A 26,425-nucleotide genomic window follows, 5' to 3' on the forward strand; every position below is an offset into this window, starting at 1 on the left:
GGCTGGATCCGGCCCACCCAGGGCTTTGATCTAGCCCACAAGGCTGTTCCAGGCCCCACCCCCTAGTGCAGTGGTCCCCAGTGCAGTGCCCACGGGCGCCATGGCGCCCGCTGGGGCATTTATGTGCGCCCTCCGAAACATCTGGGCTGGCCCCGCCCCCGGCACTCGGCACATGCGTGGTGCCAGCCCCGGGTGTGTGGCGCATGGGCGGCCACTGCCCCGGGCACGCGGCACATGCGTGATGCTGGCCCTGGGCTCAGGGCACGTGGGCAGCCCCTGCCCCGGGCGCACGGCACATGCACAGTGCCAGCCCAGGGCTCACGGGTAGTCCCTGTCCCGGGTGCATGGCACATGCGCAGTGCTGGCCCCGGGCGCAGGACACATGGGCGACCCCACACCCAGGCATGCGGTGCGTGAGCGGCCCCGCCCCCGGATGCCTGGCAGCCATGAAAGGTTGGGGACCACTGCTCTAGTGTGTTGCCTGGGATTCGAAGCTGCACGAACCCTTTCAGCTGCTTCTATTTAAAGGCCTAAGACCTTCACCATGGCTGTCAGGCAGCAGCCCCAGGGAAGGTGCAAGCCCTTTAAATAGAAGGCAACCCGTTAGCAGCACAGTCAGGAGCAGTGAGCCCTTTAAATAGCAGGAATTAAAAGGGTTTGCCGCTCCCATCCCCTCCTAATATGATGCCTGGGAGCCTCAGGGGAGATACGAGCCCTTTAAAAGCTGCTATTTAAAGGCTCCACCCCTTCTGCCAGAGGCTCCTGCCCTTCTCCCTTTCCAGGGAGGGCCGCGACCACTTCAAAATTTTGAAGTAGCCTCCACTCAAAAATTATTGCCCATCCCAATCTAGATGGTGCTTGGTCCTGCTGTGAGAGCAGAGGACTGAACTTGATGATCTCTTGAGGTCCCTTCCAGTTCTAGTGTTCTATGATTCATTTTGAAATTGTTATTTGGAAGTTACTGTTTTCAAACTAAGTTATTTTGAAATAATTTCCTAGTGTAGGTATGCTCTGAGAGACGGACTGTGGGAATGGTTATTTATTCTTTGTATGGTACCCAGTTACCTCACAGGGACATTTCACTAAACAAGGTTCTTGTCTCAAGGATCTTACAACCTACAATTAAGTAATATAACAAGTAAGGGTGAGAAACAACTATGGAGTAGGAGCAGGTTGAACAGCATTAAATAAGATCATGGTATGACTCAGGTACTTGAAGTAGACATGTTACAACAATTATTCTTCTCTCTTCTTTATGCCTTGTGGCCGAGATAAGATTTTAGCAGGGATTTTAATGAGGTCAGATTCTTAGGAGAGTATTCCAGGCACAGGCGGTGGCATGGAATTAAGGTACAGTGATGTTTGTGTGAGGAGACAAATGGAAAAATCTGAGTTTAGGAGAGTACAGAGACGGGGAAGTGCAATGAGAGATGTGCACAGAGGTATAGAGCCTTGTAGACAAGGTCAAGAACTGCAAACCTGATATACAATCTGATGAGGCTCCTTTGCAGATACCCAGGGGAATTATAAAAGAGTTAAATTAATAGAAAGAGAGAAGGATGGGAGTTGAAGGAACAGACACAAAGCAGTGGAGGGAAAGAAATGCCACATCTGCAACAGGAGCGAAGGACAAGCCTGTATTACAGGCCTGAGTAAAGGTGAATACACATACATACAGCATTCCCAGGATAATTTTTGTTTCAAAAGAACATTTTCAAAACACTTTGTAACATGATCATAATTTATTTTCAGCTGCATAGAATTTGGCCTAAACTAAAAAGACAAGAGAGAAATGAAGATAAAGAAAGGAGAAAAGGGTCAGTGGGGCAAAATAACTAAAAGTGGAGAAGGGTGACTGCTAAAAATAGACCCATACTGAGAAATCAAAAGTCAGAAGAACAACCAGGTTCCAGTCAGCACTTTTGAAAGAGTGACACAAATCAGAGCATGTCTCATTACAGTTATATCATTGTACAGTAGCATGAAAATAAAAATAAAATTCTGTCTTCAGAACTACACAAGTAGGCCAGAATAGAACTGGTCATAACAATTTTTAAAAGATAGAAATGCTGAGTAAACAATAAAGAAGGCTTATGCAAGAGCATAAGAAATTTTAAAAGTCTACACATTTTGAAAAATTGTTTTCAGTTCTAAAGTAACCTCATTTATCTGCTTCTGCTAAAATTTCATTTTGGTATCAGGCTGTAGATCCAAACATGGAGAAGAAAAAATTAGTTTTAAGTTTCAGAAAATGAAGGTTCAAAAGGTGCATAGAAAAATCTTCAGATAGATAGGTTTGCAATTCAATAAGCAGTTCCTGTTCAAAATTGCTCCTACGTTGGCCATGCATTTATTTTGTTTGCAATAAAGTATTAATATTTAAGCAATGTATGAATATTGTGGGATTCCTTTCACACCCAGGCCTGTTATCTGTTTAAAAAACAACAACAACAACGTCAGTCTTTAATTGATTGCTTTGGAAGCAGACATATCTCACACAATCAGAACACACACATTGTAATTTATTAGCCTTCTAACATACCTAAAAAGAACCCAGCTACAGCTCACTATAATCTGAAAAGGGAAAAGAACCAAATGACTCCACTAAGTTCATTAGGGACTGTCAATTGCAAATAGATTTTATACAAAAGGGCTGTGTCTAAACTGGCAAGTTTTTCCGCAAAAGCAATTGCTTTTGCGCAAAAACTTGCCAGCTGTCTACACTGGCCGCTTGATTTTGCGCAAAAGCACTGACGTTCTACTGTCTGAAATCAGTGCTTCTTGCGCAAATGCTTTGACGTTCCCGTTCGGGCAAAAGCCCTTTTCCGGAAATGTTTTTGCACAAGAGGGCCAGTGTCGAAAGCTAAAAACTGTTTTGTGCAAAAAAACCCTGATGGCGAAATGGCGATCGGGGCTTTCTTGCACAAAACTGCGTCTAGATTGGCACGGACACTTTTCCGCAAAAAGCATTTTTGCGGAAAAGCGTCCGTACCAATCTAGACGCTCTTTTCCGCAAATACTTTTAACGGAAAAACTTTTCTGTTAAAAGCATTTGCAGAAAAACATGGCAGTCTAGACGTAGCCAAGGTGAACAGATATCACAGTGATTGGAAGCAGTACAAAATCCTAAGGTTGATTCCAGATAACAAAATACAATTCAGTAATTCTGTTCTTAGGGTTGCCAGATGGCTTTAGAAAAAATACCGACCCTCCCCCAAAAAAGAAGGCCCCTTTAAGAAACGCATAGTGACGCTTTTTGGCCCTAACAGGCTACCGGTGGCCATCCACCATCTTTCCTCCCTGCGCCAGGCTGGACAGCTCCTCGGTAAACACGTGGGCTACGTCTACACTGGCCCCTTTTCCGGAAGGGGCATGTAAATTTCATGAGTCGTAGTAGGGAAATGCGCGGGGGATTCCTTCAAAGTAGGAATAAGAGCCTCCGGAAAAGGGCGCTTTTTCCGGAGGATCGGGGCCAGTGTAGACGCTCTTTTCCGGCTTTTTTAAAAGCCAGAAAAAAGCGGCGGACATTTTTATTTAAATGCCGCGGGGGATATTTAAATCCCCCGCGCATTTCCCTACTACGACTCATGAAATTTACATGCCCCTTCCGGAAAAGGGGCCAGTGTAGACGTAGCCTAGGGTTGCCAGGCTGCCTTCATATTGAGCTGGACAGCCCAGAATTTTCACCTCCTGGCCGGGAAAAAAATCAGAAAATACCAGACATTTTAGGTGTCTGGTATTTTCTGAATTTTTTTGTTACCGGATAGGAGGCGAAAATACCAAACTGTCCAGTTCAATACCAGACACCTGGCAACCCTACCTGTTCTACAAACCATCAGTCTTAGGTATTTATGTGTCCCTATTACATTTCTTAATCCATTTTCCCCCATTGTCATTGTGTTTTAATAAAAGATAATTAGTTGTCTTGTAAAAATGTAGATAATCTGTCACAGTTCAAAGTGAGAGAACTAACAAAATATAAGACAGTACAATAGGGCAAAGAACAGTGATGTTTGTAAAACTGATACAACACAAAAAAAGAAATAAGGGCCAAAAGGTTGAACAAACAACTATAAAGGACATAAAAAGTCCAGAAATATGAAGATCAAGGGTACATTTCAATCTTGGCCAGAGCTGCCAGATTTGAACTACTGTACTACTAACCAACCTGGAATGTTTAATCTTTCAAATGAAAGAAACAAAATCCAATCACCTTGAAAATCTCCCCTGCCCGAGGTTCCTTTGCCAAAGCTGCCTGGTCTAGCCCATCATAAGCAGAAGTCACATACATTTCTGAATAATCTTTTCCACCAAAGCAGCAGGAGGTGATCCTTGAAGCAGGCAGCATCACAGTCTGGATTCTTTTCCCTAGAGGAAATTAATGGTTACTTGATTCAAACTTTCTGAGGAAAATATAGCAAGTAATTTGCTATTAACCAACTGGACAGCCTCTGTGATTCTCAGACTGAGCCTTTTACAATATGAATAGAGTGTTTCCCCCATCAGAAAGAAGCAGTTTCTGTAAGGACAGTTGTAGAGAATTGTGCTGAATTGGTTCAAAGGCACCACCTCCTACATTTTACTACAGGTTGCACCTCCAAAATCTGGGACTCTCTGGTCTGACAACATCTGTGGTCCCAAAAGGACGACAGATGTTGCTGGCCAGAGAGTCCCAGTGGTTGGGAATGGGGCCTGCTGGGAGTCCAGCGGCAGGGGAGCTGGCAGATACACTGCAGTGGGGCCAGTGCCAGGGGCACTGGCTGTGAGTGGGAAGCCCAAGGCCAGACTGGCTACAGAGGAGCCAGCAGTGGCTGGGAAGCCCCAGGCCAGACCAACAGCACAGGGGCTAGTGGCAGTGGCCGTGAAGCTCCCAGCCGGACCAGCTGCAGGGGAACTCCAATCACGCCAGCAGCTGGGGGGGCTGGGAGGGTACAACCCCAGTGGCAGAGGGTTCCAGTGGCCTTGAATTCTGCCGGACAGGGTGGAGCCCACAGCATGGCTGATGGTCGACGGGAGCTTGGACACCTCTGGTCCGTCAAACTCCCTGATTCAGGGCCACTAAGGTCCCGAGGGTGCCAGACCAGGGAAGGCCAACCTGTACACTGATCCAGTTCCTTTTTCAAATACAGGCAACACTACGGCTACGGCTAGACTGGCATGATTTTCCACAAATGCTTTTATCACAAAAGTTTTCCATTAAAAGCATTTTTGGAAAAGCACGTCTAGATTGGCAGGACACTTTTCCGCAAAAGCACTTTTTGTGGAAAAGCATCCGTGGCCAATCTAGACACACTTTTCCGCAAAAAAGCCCCGATCGCCATTTTCACGATCAGGGCTTTTTTGCAGAAAACAAATCTCTGCTGTCTACACTGGCCCTTTTGCGCAAAAGTTTTTCGGAAAAAGACTTTTGCCCGAACGGGAGCAGCATAGTATTTCCGCAAAAGCACTGACAATCTTACATGAGATCATCAGTGCTTTTGCGGAAATTCAAGCGGCCAGTGTAGACAGCTGGCAAGTTTTTCCGGAAAAGCAGTTGCTTTTCCAGAAAAAGTGGCCAGTCTAGACACAGCCCCCCTGCGTGATCAGTAACAGGCAGGCCACATGCCCACTGAAGTCTAGTTCTGAAACAGCGCATCCTGGAGACATTTCAGCACTAAAGAGATTCTTAAATTGCAGGTTTAACAGGCAAACATAGTGGACTGTACTACAAAGCACCCAACACTGGACACTTTGGCTATGTCTACACTGGCAGGTTATTGCGCCAAAAGTATGCAAATGAGGCTAAGCGTGGAATATTGCCAAGCTTCATTTGCATACCTAATGAGCCACGATTTTTGCGGAAGAGGCTCTTGCACTATAAGGAGCTGTCTATACTGCCCCTTCTTGCACAAGAAAAACCCTCTTGCGCAATGCCGTTATTCCTGAAAACAACCAGCGTAGCAACATTGCACAAGAGGGTTTTTCTTGCACAAGAAGGGGTAGTATAGACAGCTCCTTATAGTGCAAGAGCCTCTTCTGCAAAAATGGTGGCTCATTAGATATGCAAATGAGGCTCAGCAATATTCCACGATTAGCCTCATTTGCATACTTCTGGCGCAACAACCCGCCAGTGTAGACATAGCCTTTGGGTCGGATTCAGAGGGGACATAAATGGGAGGAGGATATTACACATCAGTAAATCAGCATGAGTGAGTGAGCGTAACTTACTTGCGAAAGGGCTGGAAAGGTGGAGCTTGTATTAAGAGGCTCAACAAACAAAAAATAAAGGCAGTGAATCCTTTTTCTCACAACTTCTTAGCATCTTCTGCTGGTTGCCTTTCCTGCAACAACCTCATCGCTCTGCTCTCCCTCTCCTCCTCCTGGCATATAGATTGTGCCAGATTACTGAAATCTAATTACATGCATCATTTCTGACTTTGGCTAAATGTTTCTGTTTTTTCTTAACACTGCATTATATCACCAAGGGTATATCTACTCAGAGATAAAAGTATCACAGCTTGGCCAGCAGACTTGGGATCCAGGACTAAAAATTGCTGTGTAGACTGGAACCTGAGCCCTGGAACCCTCTAAACTCTCAAGGTCCCAGAACTTGGGCTCCAGGCCAAGTCCAAATGTCTACACAGCAGTTTTTCAATCCCAGAGCCAAGCCCCTGAAGCTCAAGTCAGCTGATCTAGGTTAGCAGTGGGGGGTTTTATCACGGTGTGGAATGCTAATAGAGAAAAACAGTTATACTGGCAAGTAATCAAACACATGGAATCAGGATTCTCAGCTGGTGTAAATCAATATAGCACTCAGAAATTAGTGGAGAAGTGCCAATAAGCCAGTTTATACCAGCTGAGGGCTTGGTCCAGAATGTTTAACTCATAATTAAAGCCTCAGTATCCAATTAGTAGTGATAGCAACTATTATTAAGTGCTGGCAATGTTCTCACAAGGGCCCAGATCCATAAAGATATTTAGATTCCTAAAGTCCAGTGATTTCTAAGATAGCTACAGTCCCTGCCTTGAATGGTTTACCATCTAATAAGCAGAAAGAAGAGAGGATTGCTCAGGGAAGCCTAGAAAAAGTGTAACAAACTTTTTTCTTTAAGGTTTGATTTTATTCCCTTCCTGTGAATTTTCAGGAAAGACTTGGACTGTGAGGAGAGAGAAGGGTGGTGGATTGTACCAGAGTGACAAACAGTAACTGTGGGACAGATGGAGAGCATTCATCCCAAACTTCAATTCATGTAGATAATCTCTTCAAACTCCTGAGCTGTGTCTAGACTGGCCAGTTTTTCCACAAAATCAGCTGCTTTTGCAGAAAAACTTGCCAGCTGTCTACACTGGCCACTTGAATTTCTGCAAGATCTCATGTAAGATTGTCAGTGTTCTTGCGGAAATACTATGCTGCTCCCGTTCAGGCAAAAGCCCTCTTGCGCAAATCATTTGCGCAAGAGGGCCAGTGTAGACAGTACAGTACTGTTTTGCGCAAAAAAGCCCCAATGGCTAAAATGGCTAAAAGTGCTTTTGCGGAAGAGCGTCCGTGCCAATCTAGACGCTCTTTTCCGAAAATGCTTTAAACGGAAACTTTTCCGTTAAAAGCATTTCTGGAAAATCATGCCAGTCTAGACGTAGCCCTGGAGTAAAGTAACACCAACCATTTAAAACTCTTCACAATATCCCACCATCATCAGCTGCTCAATTCTAAATTTGTTTTCCTTGGAGCCAAGTTTCACTGTCACCTTTTCAACCTGCTTCGTGATGTCACAGTTTTCCATTGGTCTCTGGAAAGCTATTACAAAACTCCTGTGCCACTCACAGATAATTAAGGTTCAATTACCAACATTTCTCATGAAAAGTAACATTTACAAATCCAATTGCTTTGATCCTAATTTAGCAAGGCACTTAAGTACTTGCTTAACTTTAAGCACATGCAGAAGACCTTTGCTAAATCAGGATAATTATTCAGATTCCCATCTTCTTGCACAAGAAGGCTTATTCCATGTGGGGAGAGAAATAACTCTTGTGCAAGAAGCCCTCTGTTCTGATGCTTTACTGTAAATTTACTTGCGCAAGAACGCATGTGCAGTGTAGACGCTCCGTAAGTTTTTGCACAAGAAGGCCGTTCTTGCGCAAGAAGCCTGCAGTGTAGATGTAGCCCCAAAGCATTGGGCTGTAACCCTGACCACCTGAAGTTATAGCCATTGATAGAACTATTCTCCATGAACTTGCCTAATTCTTTTTGAACCCAGTTATTCTTCTAGCCATCACAACACCCCGTAGCAAAAAGTTCTGCAGGTTGGCTGTGCATTATGTGAATACTTCCTTTTGTGTGTTATAAACCTGATGCCTATTAATTTCATTGAGTGACTCCTGTTCTCGTGTTATGTTAAGGAGTAAATAATTCTTTCTTGTTCACTTTCCCCACCATTCATGACTTTATAGACCTCGATCATAACCATGCTCAGTCTTCTCTTTTCCAAGCTGAACAGTCCCACTCTTTTGAATCTCTCCTCATATAGAAGCTGTTCTATACCCCCTAGCCATTTTTGTTCCCCTTTTCTGTAACTCTTCTAATATGAATATGTTTTTTTGAGATTAGGTGACTAGAATTGCACACAGTATAAGGCAAGAGACACCAGATGGAGACAGAGCAGGGAGTACAAGGAAGAAATAAGACAATACTGGTCAGCATGATAGGCTGTGGACTCAGCACACCAGCAGTCTATCCATTGCCAAGTTTTTTTGCAGGCATCATGGCAAAGGAGGGATTCGAAGGAAGCTAATGGGTTTAATTTCTGGATGTGTACCCTATGTTTATGAGTTCATATTTGTTGCCAGTTTCTTGTGCCTAATCCCAAGGGGAAGTGAGCTGTTATCAGAGTAGGCCACAAACAGAACCTTTAACACAAAAGCCAAACTCGATAGACAGAGGCCGCCTTCCTCAAGCAATACATGTGGCACAGGTGATTCCTGTCCTGACATTGGATCCTTTAATACAAAACTCCAGTTCATCTTTGTGAGGGCTTACCTGTCTCAGGGTCTAAACGGATCACTCTCCCTCCATCAATGCAGGCCACCCAAAGTTTCCCTTCTGTATCAATACACATTCCATCAGGCATTTGCTCCTCCTTTTCTAATTGGTACAAAACTTTACAGCCATCTGTAAAAGGAATTATGAAATCAGCACGGAGAGTGACACTGTCCCATATCCTAAGTTAACAAATTCATTTAAGAACTTCCACAGTCCCTTCAATGTCCTTATTTTGTGGGCAAATCATCTCATTTTGTGACAAAAGCCTTCAACAAAAACTTGACTTGTGCACAGATGCCTAGAGATGGATGACAGGACATAGTTCGACTGAACCCCACTAGAGCTGCTATCTGAGGTTATAACTGACGTGCTTTTACCAAGTGAGGAGTTCAGATCTTTGTTACTGTAGAATCTGTTCTATCGATATTGTTCGATATATTAGCCCTAGGCCAGTTTATGACAATCTGCCTGTGTGGGTTTTTCATATGCAAACCACAGAACTATTTAATTTAAATGTAGGTAATACATAATGTTTCCCAGACAAAGAGCAAAAAGTCATTTTAATACAAAGAGAAACTGGCTTCTTGTTGACCAGCTAAAAACTTATTATTTTAATTGGGTTTTGGACACCAAGAACATAATTTTCAAAATTAGGCACCGATAATTAAATGCCTAAACCACAATCCAATGTAGTATTCTGTGCAAACAGCTGTGCACACCTGGAGTCCCAATGATGCACTGAAGTCTCCCAATAGCAACAGTACTCCTGATGACAATGTAAGATCAGAACCCTAGTTTGCAACCATAATGGAGATTCACCAGTATAAAAGCAGTATGAAAGGAGTTTTTTTTATATTTTTGGAAAAATAGGTGTCATAGAAAAATCTTCTCACCAGAAATTTATAGAAATAAGCAAAGGAAGTCTACCAGGGCATTTTTATTCTACTGCTAAATATTTTGTTTATACATGCCTAAACTCTGCACCAATTAGAGTGTAAAGGGAACCAGTTCTGTTATTTGAATCAAAACTGACATGAGATAACTAGTCTCAGTAGAATTGCTGCTATACTAGATGGGCCAAAAACATTTCACTGAATGTCTGTTTAAGTTTTTAAATGAATTTGTGCCAGTTGTACTCACATTCCAGTCTTCTTTCTGCAAAGACTGTAGTAAGCAAGAAATATTTGCTCAGATTGTGGATTTTGCATGAATGCTACAGAACGTCTGTGAAAAACTTTAAATTTACATTTGTGAGCATTCATACTGGAAGTCTGATTTTAAAAATATGCGTCTGCAAATCAAGGAAGAGAAACATAAAGTACAATCTTGTGAGAGTTAACAGAAAGTGTGCCAGTAGATGACACTCAAGAATATATAGCACTGTTTATGGATTTTGTAGGACTGATACAGTTCATTGTGATTGTGCTTCCTTTGTGCACTCTTAACATCCGCTCTTAACTTGACCTGGTGTAGTGAAAATGTGGAAGACGATTGTGAGGTTGGGGAAATTAGGTGATGTACCACAATCGTTCCTTTTGTGCCTGCGTTTTCTTACAGGCCTGGATGCTCTAGGAAGCCATTTGTGCTTTTTGCTTCTTATTATTCTTTTGTTGTTCTCACAGAGTGAGCTGTTTGCTCAAGATGGTACAGTGTAGGAATGCACTGTTGACTTTCAACAAGCTCTGGGACAGGTCCCAAGGTCATGCACCTGGTATGGAAGAGCAGGAGGGCTTGGGAAGATCACATTGATATCTTTGCTGGATGTTTCCCACCTGATAATGCTAATTATTTGGCCTGGGAAAATATGCTAAGTATCAACAAGCTAATTATTGGATGTGGGAAAATATGCAATGTATCAATGATCTTGTTAGGTTCTCAGAACAACAGGTGTGATTACTGTAGATCCAACAGTATATAAAGACCGGGAATATTCCTAACATTAGAACCTTGGCGTAGACCAAAGCTGCAGAAGGTGCTACGCACTGGCCTCTGGGATCCATCCGCTGTCCTTCTTCAGGGGGTTCCTGGCAGCAGAAGGGACATAGGAATTGCATTTGATTCTAAGATTTGCTTAGGCTTAATAAGTATTGTATTTTATTCTAAGATTTGTTTCATTGTATTTTACTCTAATATTAAGCATTGTATTTTACCTTAATATTTGCTTAGTAAAATCTTTAAGCCTTCACCCAATTTGTGTGCTTATTGCCTCCAAATCCCTTAAAGGAAGAACCATTGCCTCTTGGCAATACACCTAGCTATCCAATCAAAACAGTTCCATTTCTGAACTCTCACAATGAACTGTTCATGAACAACCTTTAATCCAAGAAATGTTTACCAAATAATGTTGGTTCATAAATTGTGATTTCCTTTGTTCACTGACAATTTGTGAATAGAGCATTAGAAATTTGTCATCTATGTCATGGCCAAATATACACCTGTCTCTTTGTGCAGATAGTCAAACTACATTGATGTAAAAACTGATTTAAGAAAAGCATCTGTACCGATTTTTCCTGTGTGCACATTATAGTCAAAGGCCTGGACAGCGTATGCTAGGCTATCAATATGAAAGAAGGTTCTGTGATCTAGTGACCAATCCAATCCATTAGAGATGTCCAGCTGGTCTAATTGCTTCACTACAGAATAATCCGGAAAGAGTGTGTAGAGGGCACCTTGGCGTCTTGCTCGCACACCAGGTTCTGTCTCCTCAGCCATGGTACCTAGAAAGATAATGGGATCAGTGGCTGGAATGCAGCATCCTGGAGACTCTTCCTGGTAACAACAATAATGACCTCCTCATGTTCTCCTTAGAGTATATGGAGTTCCCACTGAACTCATCAGATGTTCCATCCAAGGCTTGCCTTTGGGCTGCGTGATCTGGGCTGAGGGCTCCAGTTTCACCCTACCCCTCCCTCCTGGGAAGCCTAGAGCTGCAACAGTGTCCCTCTCTGCCAGGAGCAAAAGTTTGTGGCATATGAGTGAGCAGGTGGGGGCCAGGCAAGGCTGGGAGAGAGGGAGCCCAGCTCAAGGAGTAGAGCAAGGCACAGGGACTTCAGGGAACACTATGTGTATGGGGGGAGGGTACCAGGCTGGAGATGGCTGCAACAGTAACAGGGCTGAGAAGGGAAAGGAGAAGGGGTATTGTCTGGCTCAGTGAGCTAGAAGTGAATGTGCTCGGGCTGCCTGGGGAGCAGTCTGGTGCCCCTGGGGGACAGCAGCTCTTCCAACTTGCTCCATTAGAACCTAATTCTGGAAACACTGCCAAGTATAGAAATTACAGTCACGACTCTGTGCATCTGCTCTCACTACTAATTGCTGTGTTCGATAGCACGCATTTGTAGAATCAGGCCTTCATTTTGGATCTACAAGCCCCAAAGGAATGGGGAACCAAAGAGTGAAATCCTGACTCCACTGAAGTCAATGAAAGGACCCAAGATTTTACCCAACAACCCATACAAATCTTTCGCTGGCTTCTTTACATGTCTAGTAAAAGGCCTGTATTTTTGCTTACGAGGCACAGTTAAAAACATGTCCAGCAAAGAAAAACATAGGCCACTTACTAGACAGGCCAGACTGCGTGTCTATCCTTGCTACATCCAGCTCAGCCCCACTTTAAACTGTGAGTACGTTCTCCTGATCTGTCACACAATCAGAAGCATCTAAACACTACTTTCTGCTTCCATGATTCTGCAGTAGTGTCTTCACTTACTGCTGAGTGAAGTTCAGCTGAAGAATCAAGTTCCCAGAGAATAAAAGTACAATACACACTAGAAATAGTCCTTTTTCATTCAGAGTGAAAAGCCTAACAAACATACCAGCAAAAAACCTCCCCTTTGGATCCACTTTCCCATCATTGAACCTGTTGTTTGGTTTATCCTGTTCGAGTTCAACAATATTGGTTACTGACTCCGTTTCCCAGTTTAAAAAGGCAAATCGGGTTCCCAGTGCAATGACATAACCCCCACACTTCCGAAGAGCCACTGAGCCAACACGAGCATCTGCAAAGAGGAGGGGGACAGGAAAAATTCAGTGAATGTCAGATCATGTTATTTCATATGCTCTATATCAGGGGTCTGCAACCTATGGCTCTAAAGCCAAATATGGCTCAGTATGGAACCAAATATAGCTCTTTTGTCATTCCAAAACTACATGCAACTTTTTAAATTAAAATGAAAAATTAATTAAAAATTTTAAAAACATGTAATTACTCATGTAGCTTGAATGCATGCATGAACCTGAATTTGACCAGTTATGATGTAAACTTCAAATAAAAAAACGCAGCAGCAGAAGTCCCATTCAATAAAGTCTGTGAGTATGTTTCATTTATGTTATATTAATCATTATGTCAATTATCAATACTATTACATAATATATTTTCAGTCATGCAAATGGACATTCTTATACAGCTCTTTGTTGACCACTTGTTCTGAATTTTGATGTGGTTTGGCTCTTTGGTTTAAAAGATTGCCAACCCCTGCTCTATATCCTCCTGACATCACCTTCTCACTAGATGTGCAGTGCCATTTCTTTGCTCCCTAAGGGCATGGCTGAGATCAGTACCTGGATGGAGAACAGCTGAATTCAATGAGGGACTCTGAAAAACTTGCCACCTCTATAACTTTACCTTCCATTGTGATCATTAGCATAGCTTGTAGTCTCAGTTTTCTTTCAGGATCCTCACTATTTCTAAAAGCTCAAGCAGCCAGAAAAAAAAATCATCTATAGCTGCCAGGAAAACTGTGGCCTTTCTTTCTGACTTTGGACTTAGACCCAGTAAGCCATGCTTTTGGGACCTCCACCTTGATAACTATAATTCTCTGTCTTGTTGGATTGCTAAACAATGACTGTAGGGCTACGTCTACACTGGCATGATTTTCCGAAAATGCTTTTAGCGGAAAAGTTTTCTGTTTTCCGCAAAAAAGCCCCAATCGCCATTTTTGCGATCGGGGCTTTTTTGCGGAAAACAGTACTGTGCTGTTTACACTGGCCCTCTTGCGCAAATGATTTGTGCAAGAGGGCTTTTGCCCAAACAGGAGTAGCACAGTATTTCCGCAAGAACACTGACGATCTCATGTAAGATCGTCAGTGTTCTTGCAGAAATTCAAATGGCCAGTGTAGACAGCTGGAAAGTTTTTCCGCAAAATCATGTGATTTTGCGGGAAAACTTGCCAGTCTAGACACAGCCTAGGAGTCAGTTCACTTGTCTCAATTGAAAGTAAAAGGACAGCATAAAATGCCATGAACCTGTGATTCTCAACCATGTGTACTTGCACCCCCTAAAGGTATGCAGAGGTCTTCTAGGGTTAGGGGTACATCAACTCATCTAAATAGCTTTACAATAGGCTACCTGGAAAGCACTAGCAAAGTCAATACAAACTAAGATTTCATAAGATAAAATGAGGAAGGAAGCAAATTTTCAGCCACAATATGCTGTGACAATATGCTTTTGTGGTTTTATGTCTGATTTTGTAAACAAGTAGTTTTTAAGTGAGTTGAAACTTGGGTGTACGCAATACAAATCAGATTCCTGAAAGGGGTATAGTAGTCTGGAAAGATTGAGAGTCACTGCTATAAACTACTTCTGATGCTGAGGAGAAAGAAAGAAGACCATGTGTACACTAAAGTTATCACCACTGACATAGCACCACTGTTACAAATTGTGATACATTTCATACAAAGTATACCTTGTAGTGCATCATTGGAAAAGTGATGATTTGTTGAATGCTATCCTGTTTATGTGTATGTGAAGGATAAACTTAATTTGTTGTCAGTATGACCTTTGTGTGACCTGGATGTTAAGTCTGGTCTTTGTAAAGAGGTACGTGCTTGGACACGGGTATACAACAAGGAGGGGATAGGTGAAACTGGTTTGAACCTGATGTAAGGCCTGAAAAGTGACTGTGAGGGGGAATGATTGGAGGGAATTTGGTGCAAAGGGGCATGACCTGTGTACGCAGGCAACTGTAAGTGGTCAGTGGGAAAGGGGTGATTACCATATAAGATGATACAAAAGACATTGCCTTTTGTTTGAGAAGTTGCGAAACTTTTCCTGAGAGTATCCTGGAGATTTTTGCCCTGGAATGCATTCCTGAATAAAGCTGGTTGCTTAAGAAGGGTGTCTGGAATTAATTAGGACAGGCTTGGAACCCTCGGATTAAAATTCTCCGTCATATGCATTATCGTATTATATGAAGTTATGAACCTTTGCTGCATGTTTGTATCTCTAACCTGTTGTATTCCTGGGTACCACCCACAGGACAGATTTACATCCAGACCAGCCAGCGATGATTGATGGGCCATTCAGAAAAATCAATTCTTTTGCAGGGGTGAGGAACCTCAGGCCCTTGATCCAGTTCATGAGGCTTGGGGCTTGCCTCTGCCCCAGCAGAGGAGCAAGCCAGCACAGATTCTCCGGCCACATGGAGGACACTGTGGCTGGAACACCAAAACAGCTCCCTGCTGCAGGGAGAAGGGCAAGCCCCAAGCCTCATGAATGTGTTCAAGGCAAACTGGGGCTGGATCCAGCCCACAGGCTCTGCCTCGTAGGGGGAGGAAGCAGCTCTGTGTGCTGCAGGGAAGCGCTCCCTGCACGCACCACCACTAGCACCTTCTCCCCAATGAGAGCAGTGGGGACGATGCCTGCAGGGAATGCTTCCCTGCTGCATGCAGAGCAGTGCGAAGCCACCTGCATCCCCTCAGGTGCTGTGCCAGATAGGCACCCCAGTCCTCTCCCCTCTCCTGGCTGTATCTTCCCTCCCGCCCTGACCCCACACCTGTATCCCACTCCTGCACTCTCCCTCTCGGACCCCACACCCTCACCCCCAACCCGCTGCTGCACCATACCTCCTGCTCAGACCCCGTATCCCATCCTTCTCCTGCACCCCATCTCCCACACGGACCCTCCAGCCCAACCCCACTCCTGCATCCTCCCTCCCTCCCAAGTCCTCCATCCTGCTCCTATACCCTGTCTCCCACCCACACTCTGCACTTTCACCTCCAGCCTGCTCCTGCACCCTTCCTCCTGCCCAGATACCTCACCCTATCCCAGCCCACTCCCTAATTGCCCTCTCCCACACACTGAACCCCTTATTTCTGGCCCGGCCCCAGAGCCTAGGAGTGCCCCATAAAATCCACTAGCCCTGGGCCTCCAGAGGAGTTAATCTGGCCCTAGAGGGGAAGGCCTGAGTGTCTCTCCCCACTCCCCAAAGCTGGTGCTTGAGGGGAGTGAGGTGAATGTCTTTTTCCTACTTCCCAGTCAGAGGCCACATCTATGAGGGTGTTTTCTCCTCACTTGGAGGCCAGGTCAGGTTTGTTTTTTGTTTTTTGCTTCTCACTTATGTGTGGCCCCCGACTGATTTTTTCTGTGGATCAACGGCCCCCGAGCCAAAAAAAGGTTCCTCACCCCTTTTTTAGAGGGCCCCTCAGAAAGCATATAGGCAATGGATGCCTTCTGACTCAGCAAGGGCACATAGAAAATGTGATTCCTGACTCCATGTTTGAAACAGTAACTTTCCATGCACATAGGCTTGAGTTAATAAACTGGAGAGCGTGACACCATCCCCTTGTCTCTTTCCTACTCCACATCTCTGAATTATGATTTCTAAAAAAAAAGAAGAACTTTGAACAATGGACTGAGGACCCCAAAATTTGAGATGAACCAGAAAGACTTATTACAAATTGGCAAATTTAGCATCACTGCTATTATCCTGATCTACAAACTGAAATCAACTGTCATGGATATGATTCATTGGCACCTCTTAATAATGCTCTTTTTTATATATTAATAAACCTTTAGTTTCTAGTTGTTAAAGGACTGGCTACAAGCATGGTTTTTTGGTAAGACCTGAGTATATCTGGCCTATAGTGTGTATCTGGTTCTTTGGGACTAGAAAAACATGTGATTCTTGATTTTGCTAATCATTTGTCACAGAAGTCTGGTTTGTCTGAGTAGTACAGGAGGAACTGCAGGGCCTAAAGGAACCAGTCTGTGGCTAGATCATAACAACTAGTATAGCATTTTGGAACCACACATTTGTAACTGGCTAGGTGAAATCTTATGACAGTCTATACCATCAGTTTGGAGTACATGCTCTATTTTCTGACACTCCAGCATGAGTTTGGTGCTCTTGGCTGTCAGGCAGCATGGCACTACTAAACTGGGACATGGCTACAATTTCACTGCATATAAATATCTAATGGCAGAGATACACTGACAATAATACAGAAAAAAAACAAAAAAGGTACAGAAACAAAATAGCACACAATTTTAAGACTCAGAGTGGCTCTGTCTTACCCACTGATACACTGTATACTTCATTGGTGACTGAGTTCCATCGGCAAACTTTCTGTGAATTAATATCTACATATACAAGTGCATTTTCCCTTTCTTCCCATATCGGGCACTCCCCCATCCTGTTCTTCTCCTTCACAGCAGTCTCAATCTTAATAGAAGACATGGCCTGAGAGGAGGAGAGCAAAAGATGAGCCACATGAAAAAAATAATTTTAATAAAAGAAGACTGCTTGTACTGAATTTTTTTTATAGAAACACCATATTCAGAGCACCAATTAGTGAATGATATGGTCCCATAGATGCCACACAGCATTAGGATAAATATTTGGGGGATCCAATACATCTAGACTATGGCACTTATATGACTCCCGTTATTATCTTATCTTAGCACTTCACAATCGAGGACTAGCCTATTGAGAAATACAGAGTGAGGATCACAGTTTTATATCTGGACAAATTATAATACACTAAAAGCTTGATAAAAAAAAAACTCCTGATGATATTCTAAAGCCATCATATTTGCTAAGCAGACTTCTGGAAGAGAAAGGGAAAAGGCAAAAAGAGGGAATAAACAAAAATTGGAGTGAGGGAAGAGTCAAACATGAGAAAGCATTATTACAATTTATAGTTAAATAAGGTAGGTGGAATAATATATTTTACTGGAGTAACTTCTGTAGGTAAGAGAGACAAGCTTTTGAGATTACATAAAATATGTTATCTTGCCCACCTTGTCTCTTGTAATAAATATCCTGGAACCAACAAAGTTAGAATAATAGAATCATAGAACTGGAAGAGACCTCAGAAGGTCATCAAGTCCAGCCCCCTGCTCTAGCCAAGACCAATTCCAACTAAATCAACCTGGCCAGGGCTTTGTGAAGCCGAGACTTAACACTACTTCCCTAGGTAACCCATTCTAGTGCTTCACCACCCTCCTAGTGAAATAGTTTTCCCTAATATCCAACCTGGACCTCTCCCACCACAACTTGAGACCATTGCTCCTTGTTCTGCCATCTGTCACTACTGAAAACAGCCTGTCTCCATCCTCTTTGGAACCTCCCTTCAGGAAGTTGAAGGCTGCTATCAAATCCCCCCTCACTCTTCGCTTCTGCAGACTAAACAGACCCAAGTCCCTCAGCCTCTCCTCATAAGTCATATGCTCCAGCCCCCTAATCATTTTGGTTGCCCTCCACTGGACCCTCTCCAATGCGTCCACATCCTTTTTGTAGTGGGGGGCCCAGAACTGGACACAATACTCCAGATGCGGCCTCACCAAAGCCGAATAAAGGGGAATGATGACATCTCTGGATCTGCTGGCAATGCTCCTCTTAATGCAACCTAATATGCCATTAGCCTTCTTGGCTACAAGGGCACACTGTTGACTCATATCTAGCTTCTCATCCACTATAACCCCCAGGTCCTTTTCTGCAGAACTACTACTTAACTGGTTGGTCCCCAGCTTGTAACTATGCTTGGGATTCTTCCGTCCCAAGTGCAGGACTCTACACTTGTCCTTGTTGAACCTCATCAGATTCCTTGTGGCCCAATCCTCCAATTTGTCTAAGTCATTCTGGACCCTATCTCTGCCCTTAAGTGTATCTACCTCTCCCCCCAGCTTAGTGTCATCCGCAAACTTGCTGAGGGTGCAATCCATCCCCTCATTCAGATCATTAATAAGGATATTGAACAAAACCGGTCCTAGAACCGAACCTTGGGGCACTCCGCTAGAAACCGACTGCCATCCTGACATCAAGCCATTGATCACTACCCGCTGGGCCCAGCCTTCTAGCCATCTTTCTATCCATCTTACCGTCCATTTATCCAATCCACAATCCCTTAACTTGCTGGCAAGAATATTGTGGGAGACCGTATCAAAAGCCTTGCTAAAGTCAAGGTATATAACATCCACTGACTTCCCCATGTCCACTGAGCCAGTTACCTCATCATAGAAGCTAATCAGATTGGTCAGGCACAACTTGCCCTTTGTGAATCCATGCTGACTATTCCTAATCACTTTCCTCTCATCCAAGTGCCTCAATATGGATTCCTTAAGGATCCCTTCCATGATTTTTCCAGGAACCGAGGTAAGACTGACCGGCCTATAGTTCCCTGGATCATCCTTCTTCCCTTTTTTGAAGATGGGCACTACATTTGCCTTTTTCCAGTCATCCGGGATTTCTCCCGATCTCCACAACTTTTCAAAGATAATAGCCAAAGGCTCCACAATGACATTTGCCAACTCCCTCAGTACCCTCGGATGCACTAAGTCCGGACCCATGGATTTATGTACGTTTAGCTTTTCTAAATAGTTCCTAACCTGTTCTTTACCCACCACAGGCTGTCCATCTTCATCCCATCTTGCGTCACTTGGCGCAGAAGTCCAGGAGCTGACCTTGTCCGTGAATACAGAGGCAAAGAAAGCATTGAGTACTTCAACTTTCCCCACATCATCTGTCACTAGGTTACCTTCTTCATCCATTAGGGGCCGCACACCCTCTCTAATCACCTTCTTCTTGTTAACATGCCTGTAGAAACTTTTCTTGTTATCCTTCACATCCTTAGCCAGTCGCAATTCCATTTGCTCTTTCGCCTTCCTGATAACCCCCCAGCATTCTCGAGCTGTACATTTAAACTCCTCCCTAGTCATTTGTCCAAGTTTCCACTCCTTGTAAGCTTCCTTTTTGTGCTTAAGTTCACCAAGGATTTCCCCTATAAGCCAATCCGGTCTCCTACCATGTTTGCCTCTCTTGCTACGCGTCGGGATGGTTTATTTCTGTGCCTTCAATAAGGCTTCTTTAAAATACTGCCAGCTGTCCTGGACTCGTTTCCCCTTCATGTTAACATCCCAGGGGATTCTGCCCATCAGATCTCGGAGGGAGTCAAAATCTGCTTTTTTGAAGTCCAAGGTGTGTATTTTACTATTCTCTTTTCTTCCTTTCGTCAGGATCCTGAAATCTACCATCTCATGATCACTGCTTCCCAGGTTGTTACCCACCTCCACTTCCCCTATTAGTTCCTCCCTGTTTGTGAGCAGAAGGTCAAGCTGCGCACGGCCCCTGGTCGGATCCTTCAGCACCTGTGTCAAGAAGTTATCCCCAACATTCTCCAAAAACTTCCTGGATTGCCTGTGTACTGCCGTATTGGTTTCCCAGCAGATGTCAGGGTGATTAAAGTCCCCCACGAGAACCAGGGCCTACGATCTGGAAGCTTTGCTCAGTTGTCCGAAGAAAGCCTCATCTACCTCATCCACCTGATTCGGTGGCCTGTAGCAAACACCAACCACAACATCAATGCTGTTGTTTGCTCCTTTAAACTTAACCCATAGACTCTCAACAGGTTTTTCTCCCTCTTTATACTGGAGTTCAGAGCAATCGTAGTGCTCTCTTACATATAGTGCAACTCCTCCTCCTTTTCTCCCCAGCCTGTTCTTCCTGAACAGTCTATACCCTTCCATGACAGCGCTCCAGTCATGCGAGTCATCCCACCAAGTCTCTGTTATCCCAATTAAATCATATTTCTTGGTCTGGGCTCCAGTTCTTCCTGTTTGTTGCCCAGGCTTCTCGCATTAATGTACAAACACTTCAGGTAACCAGTTGATCGTCCTATCTTCTCCATTCGAAACATGGGTCCTCCTTTCTTGCCCCTTCCTCTCTGTATTTCTTCATGGTATACGACTTTCCCACTGTTCCACGAGGCATACAGATAGTTCGGATTAGAAGCCTAATCCGAACTATCTAGTCCGTGCCGCATGTAGCCGCGTGGCACGGGGTTCGCACTAGCCTGCTTTTAAAAATGGCGGCGCCGGCTTTATGCTAATGAAGCCCGGGAAATTCAAATCCCGGGCTTCATTAGCAAGTTCGGTATGCATACATTACCCCCCTAGTTCAAACTAGGGGGGTAGTGTAGACATACCCTCTCAAAACTCCCTGTTAGCAATCACCTGTTCGCAAGTTACAACAACACTGCATAAAAACTTTATTATTAACATGGATTTTCATTCATTTTTCTACATATATTTTCTGATATTTCCCTGGAGTAATTCCTCCTTCTCCCCAATTCTAGGACACGAGTTTAATGCTTTTGTAATGTTGCCAAGTATTTTCATGTTGTTAAGCAATGCCAGGGATGTAACTGTGGAGTGAGAGTCAAAGGGAACAGTGTTTAAAAAGTAATGGGTGAAAATAGTGTTTTTATGTCATTAAACCCATTACAAGCCTGTGCTGTCACACAGGTGTAATACATAAACTCTTGGGTTGTGTCTACACTGGCAAGTTATTCCGGAAAATCATCTGATTTTCCGGAAAAACTTGCCAGCTGTCTACACTGGCCGCTTGAATTTCCGGAAAAGCACTGACGATCTAATGTAAAATCATCAGTGCTTTTCCGGAAAAACTATGCTGCTCCCGTTCGGGCAAAAGTCTTTTTCCGGAAAACTGTTCCGGAAAAGGGCCAGTGTAGACAGCACAGTAGTGTTTTCTGCAAAAAAGTCCCAATGGCAAAAATGACGATCGGGGCTTTTTTGCGGAAAAGCGCGTCTAGATTGGCCACAGACGCTTTTCTGGAAAAAGTGCTTTTCCGGAAAAGTGTCCTGCCAATCTAGACGCGCTTTTCCGAAAATGCTTTTAACGGAAAACTTTTCCGTTAAAAGCATTTCCGGAAAATCATGCCAGTGTAGACGTAGCCTTGTGGTATGATTCAACCTGGTACCATCTAAATATTTTCCTTATTGAAACAACTTGAAATTACTATTGTTTTGAGTATTCAAGAAGTGTTTTTTCAGTTAGGTGCTAAACACCAAATGATATAAAAACATCCAATCTGATGTAAAAAAGAAATGGTATTATTAGAAGCCTCTTTCCAAGAGCTTTTTTAAAACAGTATTTCTGAATGTTAAATATTGTATGCCTTTAAAAATCATTGTTGTAGCAAAGTTTGTGGCTTCAGTATATATTAGTCGTATAAAAAGAATCTACTATTAATCACACTGTGCCTGTGATTCTGTGTCATGCACACACACACACAGAAAGAGAGAGAGTGTGTGTCTCAATTTTAACTTCAGATTGAAATCTTAAACAACAAAGCAACACCTAACAATTAAATTTTCTGTCCAATTGAATAATAGTCTATGAAAGATAATTGAGTAATTTTGGGAATTACACAATTTTAAGACACTGCCATTTCAACACAGTCAAAAAGGTAGAATATTTAAACAAAGCTACAGGGCATAAAGAGGCAATGTGATACTTACTCAGCTATTAAGGACTAATTAAAGCATATAGCTCCAGCAGATGAACCCAAGGACTGGATTGGTGTTTTCTTTCCTATGCTGACACAGTAAAGCTGTCAACAGTTTCAGAGATTAAAAATGTGTAATAGTTATCTGTACTTAGCAGCTAGCTGTTTACATTTTCTGTGCAGTCAGCAGTCACATGAATGATGAGGCATGAAACAAGGCCCTGAAAATGGTCTGTTTCATAATGCTAGCAGCAGCAGGACATTCTAAAAGGTAGGAAAATCTTGCTCAGAGCTGTCATTGGGAGCAGAGGAGGAAAATGAAGATATTTCACCATTCATGTTGTCAAGTGACTAGTCCAGGCATTTTAAATTTAGAGACGTGACTAGAGAGATAAAATGAGGTGAAAATAAGATTTTCATAGAATCATATGGAAGGGATCTCATGGAAGAACCAAGCACCGTCCAGACCACTGGTGGACCAGTGTCACTTTGTTTTATTAACATGTCCATAGCCATGGAGTCTCACAGTTCTGTTTTTCCTAATGTCCAGTCTAAAATTTCCTTGCTGCAATTTAAACTCATTACTTCTTGTCCTAGCCTCTGAGGTTCAGAAGAAAAACTCTCCCTTCTCCTTGTAACAACTTTTTATGTACTTGAAAATAGTTACCATGTCCCTCTCAGTCTTCTCTTTTCCGGACTAAACAAAACCTTTTTTAAATCTTCCCTCATGGGTCATGTTTTTTAGACCTTTAATCATTTTTAATCAGCTCTTCTCTGGACATTCTCCAATTTGTCCACATCTTTCCTGTTGTGGCACCCAGAACTGGCCACAATACTCCAATGAAACCTAATCAGTGCAGAGCAGAATGGCTTCTTGTGGCTTCCTTACAACACTCCTTCTACTACATCCCAGAATGATGTTTGCTGTTTTTTAACAGTTTTATATTGTTGACTCATATTTAGCTTATGATCCACTGTGATCCCCAGATCCCTTTCTGCAGTACTCCTTCCTAGATAGGCTCTTTCCATTTTGTATGTGTGCAACAAATTGTTCCTTCCTAAGTGGAATATTTTGCATTTGTCCTTTTTTTTTTAGTACAGGTTGTACCTCCCTTAACCAGCTTTCCCTGTTCTGGGAACATCTGTGGTCTGGCATGTACCATGATGTTCCTGGACCACAAAGTCCAGGAAGAGGGAGGTCTGGCGACGGGACAGCAGTGCCGTAAGCAGCACTGGACACTCAGCCAGGATCCCAGAGTGTGTGTGTATGGGGGGAAGGGGAGGATGGACGACATGGCAGGGAGATCTGGCCCTAGCAGTGCTCCCTAGCCCCAGCAGCCATGAAGCTCTAACCTGGCCATGGCCATGGACCACCAGCCCCGGCCAAGGAGCTCCAACCCCAGCAGTAGCTGGGGAGCCATGCCCTGTCTCTGGTCGAGGAGCTCCGGCTGCATTCTGGCTCCAGCATCTGGGGAACTCCAGCCCCAGCGGCAGCCAGGGAGCTCTGACCCAGGCTGAGGAGCTTTGGTCCCATCCCTCCACCCCAACCACACATCTGCAGAGCTCTGTTCCAGCTGTGGAGCCAGGTGGCTGCAGAGCTCTGGCCATGGCACTCCGGCCCCAGCAGCAGCGGGGGCAGCATGGGCCATGAGGTGAGGGACCTTCTCTGGTCTGGCAAATCCACTCATTTGGGATCAGTCAGCTCCCCAGGGTGCCGGACCAGCGAGGTCCAACCTGTATAATGTTACGTGAGACCTCAAGGAAGGAAGTGTTAGAATATTGGGTTCTAAATATGGTGGTGAAGAACCCTTGTCTACACTAGAAAAACATAGCCAGTATAGCTACACTGGCAGAGCTCCGTAGTGTAGTGTTTGCCAACAGAAGGCGCTTTTCTGTCAGTGTAAAACACAATGACCTCCCCAAATAACAATAGCTAACCCAGTGTTCCCCTGACAGTTTTCCATAGTACACTGTTTTGTCATCAAGCCCAAACAGGTGTGCCCCAGAATTTTTGTGTTTGAATGTTTCACAGGTGTTTGTGCCAGGCTCAGTTTCACAGCATGGAACCTACTGGCCTTCCTTTCCTACAGAGAGCTGATTGAAAAACAATTACCATTTTATATATTTAAAAAAAATGCCTTTTTGACTAAATGGAAATTTTGGGAGGAAAAACATTCTGTTTTCATTTAAAAAAAACCCCTGAAAACCATATAAATTGTTCATTTTTGTTTGTCAAAAAATGAAAAATTATCATTTTTAAATCAAAGCCTCCAAAAATCCATTTTCAGCAAGAATTTTTTATGGGAAAAATACATTTTCCAAACAGCACTACTTTTCTCTTGCTGAGACTAAAGTTTAATACCATATTGCTAAAATGAAATGAAGCAATGCCAAGAAGTGAAGTAATAACCATAACAATGAAAACGAATGCACTGTTTTCTCAAAGAGCAGTATGGATGTAATATAGTCAGGCATTCATCCCAGCTATAAGCCAGTTATGAAAACAGTATTACAATGAAAAAATACAAGTCACACAGAGCTAGATGTAAATGCTCTGAGAATGTGCAAGCATGCAGGTGGACATCTGTGGAAAGGTCATCTTCATCCTGCCCAATAGCCAGCCACAATTGCTATCTTGTGCTCCCCAAAGCTCATGAAGTGCTTCTGCCATGTGCCCCTTGAGTTGCAAGACACCCTAAAGCAGGCCCAGGCTTGCTACTCAGATACACCAGCTAGCAAAGGTAACCCAGCATGTAGTGAGATGCATGTTTTCCCTATTAAATCTCAGAAATTCTCCCAGGGTGGCGCACCTCACCACCCTCTAATCCCCACCAAAACAAGACTAAACAAGACACTAAACATTTTCCTCAACTTTTCCTTCTTTATCCTCGGTTAATTTGCTTCTTGTCCTATTGTTCTGTGAAACAGAAAAATTCTCGATTGAAATCCTCAACCTAACACTATTCACAGATCATGATCATATCCCTCTGCAATAGTACCTGTGGGTTCACAGTCCCTGACAGCATTTCTTCTCCACCAACAACATCAGGATTACACACACATTCAGAGCATTTTGTTTCTCCTGATATCTTATCCTCCAAATCCTTATGCAACTGCTGTTGGGTTCTTTTAATTTTAGTTTTCCTAAACTGAATGAACTGGTTCAGACACTGGGCCATGTACTAGGGCACTATTACCTCTCTGCATGAGATTCATAAACACACACACACACACACACACACACACACATTTTGTGCACATAGTACACTCACCAGAGAACACCAGTTTTGTCACTATGGCATTGCAAATATTTACTAATTTTCTCTCTAGAATAGTAATAGAGATGTAGCCGTGTTAGTCTAGTCTGGCTGAAACAAAGGCAGGACTATGTAGCACTTTAAAGACTAACAAGATGGTTTATTAGGTGATGAGATTTCATGGGCCAGACCCACTTCACTCCTTTCCTCCTAACTGCCCCCTCCCCCTTCCTCCACCAAAGTATCCAACTTTACACTTACTACTGCTAGCATCTTCTTTTTGGATGGAACCTGCATTTTGCAGTTTGACTCTGTTCACCTTTGCATTTGCCATTCTCCTCTTTTAGAGTCAACAGCAAACTTGTCTGAATTTACATTGTTAATAAACAGGCACAAGTGCCACTACTGACCTCTGTGGCACCCAACTCGGCAATATTCTCCTAAAGCCAACTGAAGGGTTATGTTCATGTAACGTCCTTCTCCTTCAAGAATCCCTCTTGAATGAAACTTGGGTCAGGAAGATTTTGAATCCCAAAGCAGCAATTACTTTATTGCTTATTTCAAGAGAAATTATTTCTCAGGCAAAGGAATACCTTGATTCTCCCAGGTTGGTTGGAAATAAATACACAAA

The 26,425-nt window shown here is 43.4% G+C and overlaps 1 protein-coding gene across 5 annotated transcripts; it reads right to left on the reverse strand.

The window, feature by feature from the left end:
- Positions 1–1,133: 1,133 nt before the first annotated feature.
- LOC102453557 (regucalcin-like) lies at positions 1,134–26,425 on the reverse strand. Of its 5 annotated transcripts, none has more exons than XM_075916112.1 (7): positions 25,537–25,657; positions 17,307–17,472; positions 12,829–13,011; positions 11,686–11,733; positions 9,014–9,145; positions 4,214–4,368; positions 1,134–2,430 (listed from the first exon to the last, which is right to left on the reverse strand). In XM_075916112.1, exons 1-7 carry the CDS (start codon positions 25,561–25,563, stop codon positions 2,380–2,382), a joined length of 762 nt encoding a protein of 253 aa, XP_075772227.1. In that variant the 5' UTR covers positions 25,564–25,657; the 3' UTR covers positions 1,134–2,379. The 5 variants fall into 5 exon arrangements, with proteins under 5 accessions (XP_075772227.1, XP_075772223.1, XP_075772197.1 ...); XM_075916082.1 differs by having other exon boundaries at positions 1,142–2,430; positions 11,518–11,733; positions 25,537–25,653; XM_075916098.1 differs by lacking the exon at positions 25,537–25,657 and adding an exon at positions 22,551–22,648 and having other exon boundaries at positions 1,144–2,430; positions 11,518–11,733.

This window comes from Pelodiscus sinensis, chromosome 1, assembly GCF_049634645.1.
Source record: "Pelodiscus sinensis isolate JC-2024 chromosome 1, ASM4963464v1, whole genome shotgun sequence".
Taxonomy (NCBI): Eukaryota; Metazoa; Chordata; order Testudines; family Trionychidae; genus Pelodiscus; species Pelodiscus sinensis.

Excerpts from the sequence above, each read along its gene's own strand:
- LOC102453557 (XM_075916082.1), bottom strand. The coding sequence starts at position 25,563 with ATGCTGTCAGGGACTGTGAACCCACAG. Across the intron at positions 17,473-25,536 it reads CAGGGACTGTGAACCCACAG|GCCATGTCTTCTATTAAGAT; the intron begins GTACTATTGCAG and ends TCCTCCTCTCAG. Across the intron at positions 13,012-17,306 it reads AGTATACAGTGTATCAGTGG|ATGCTCGTGTTGGCTCAGTG; the intron begins GTAAGACAGAGC and ends TCCTCTTTGCAG.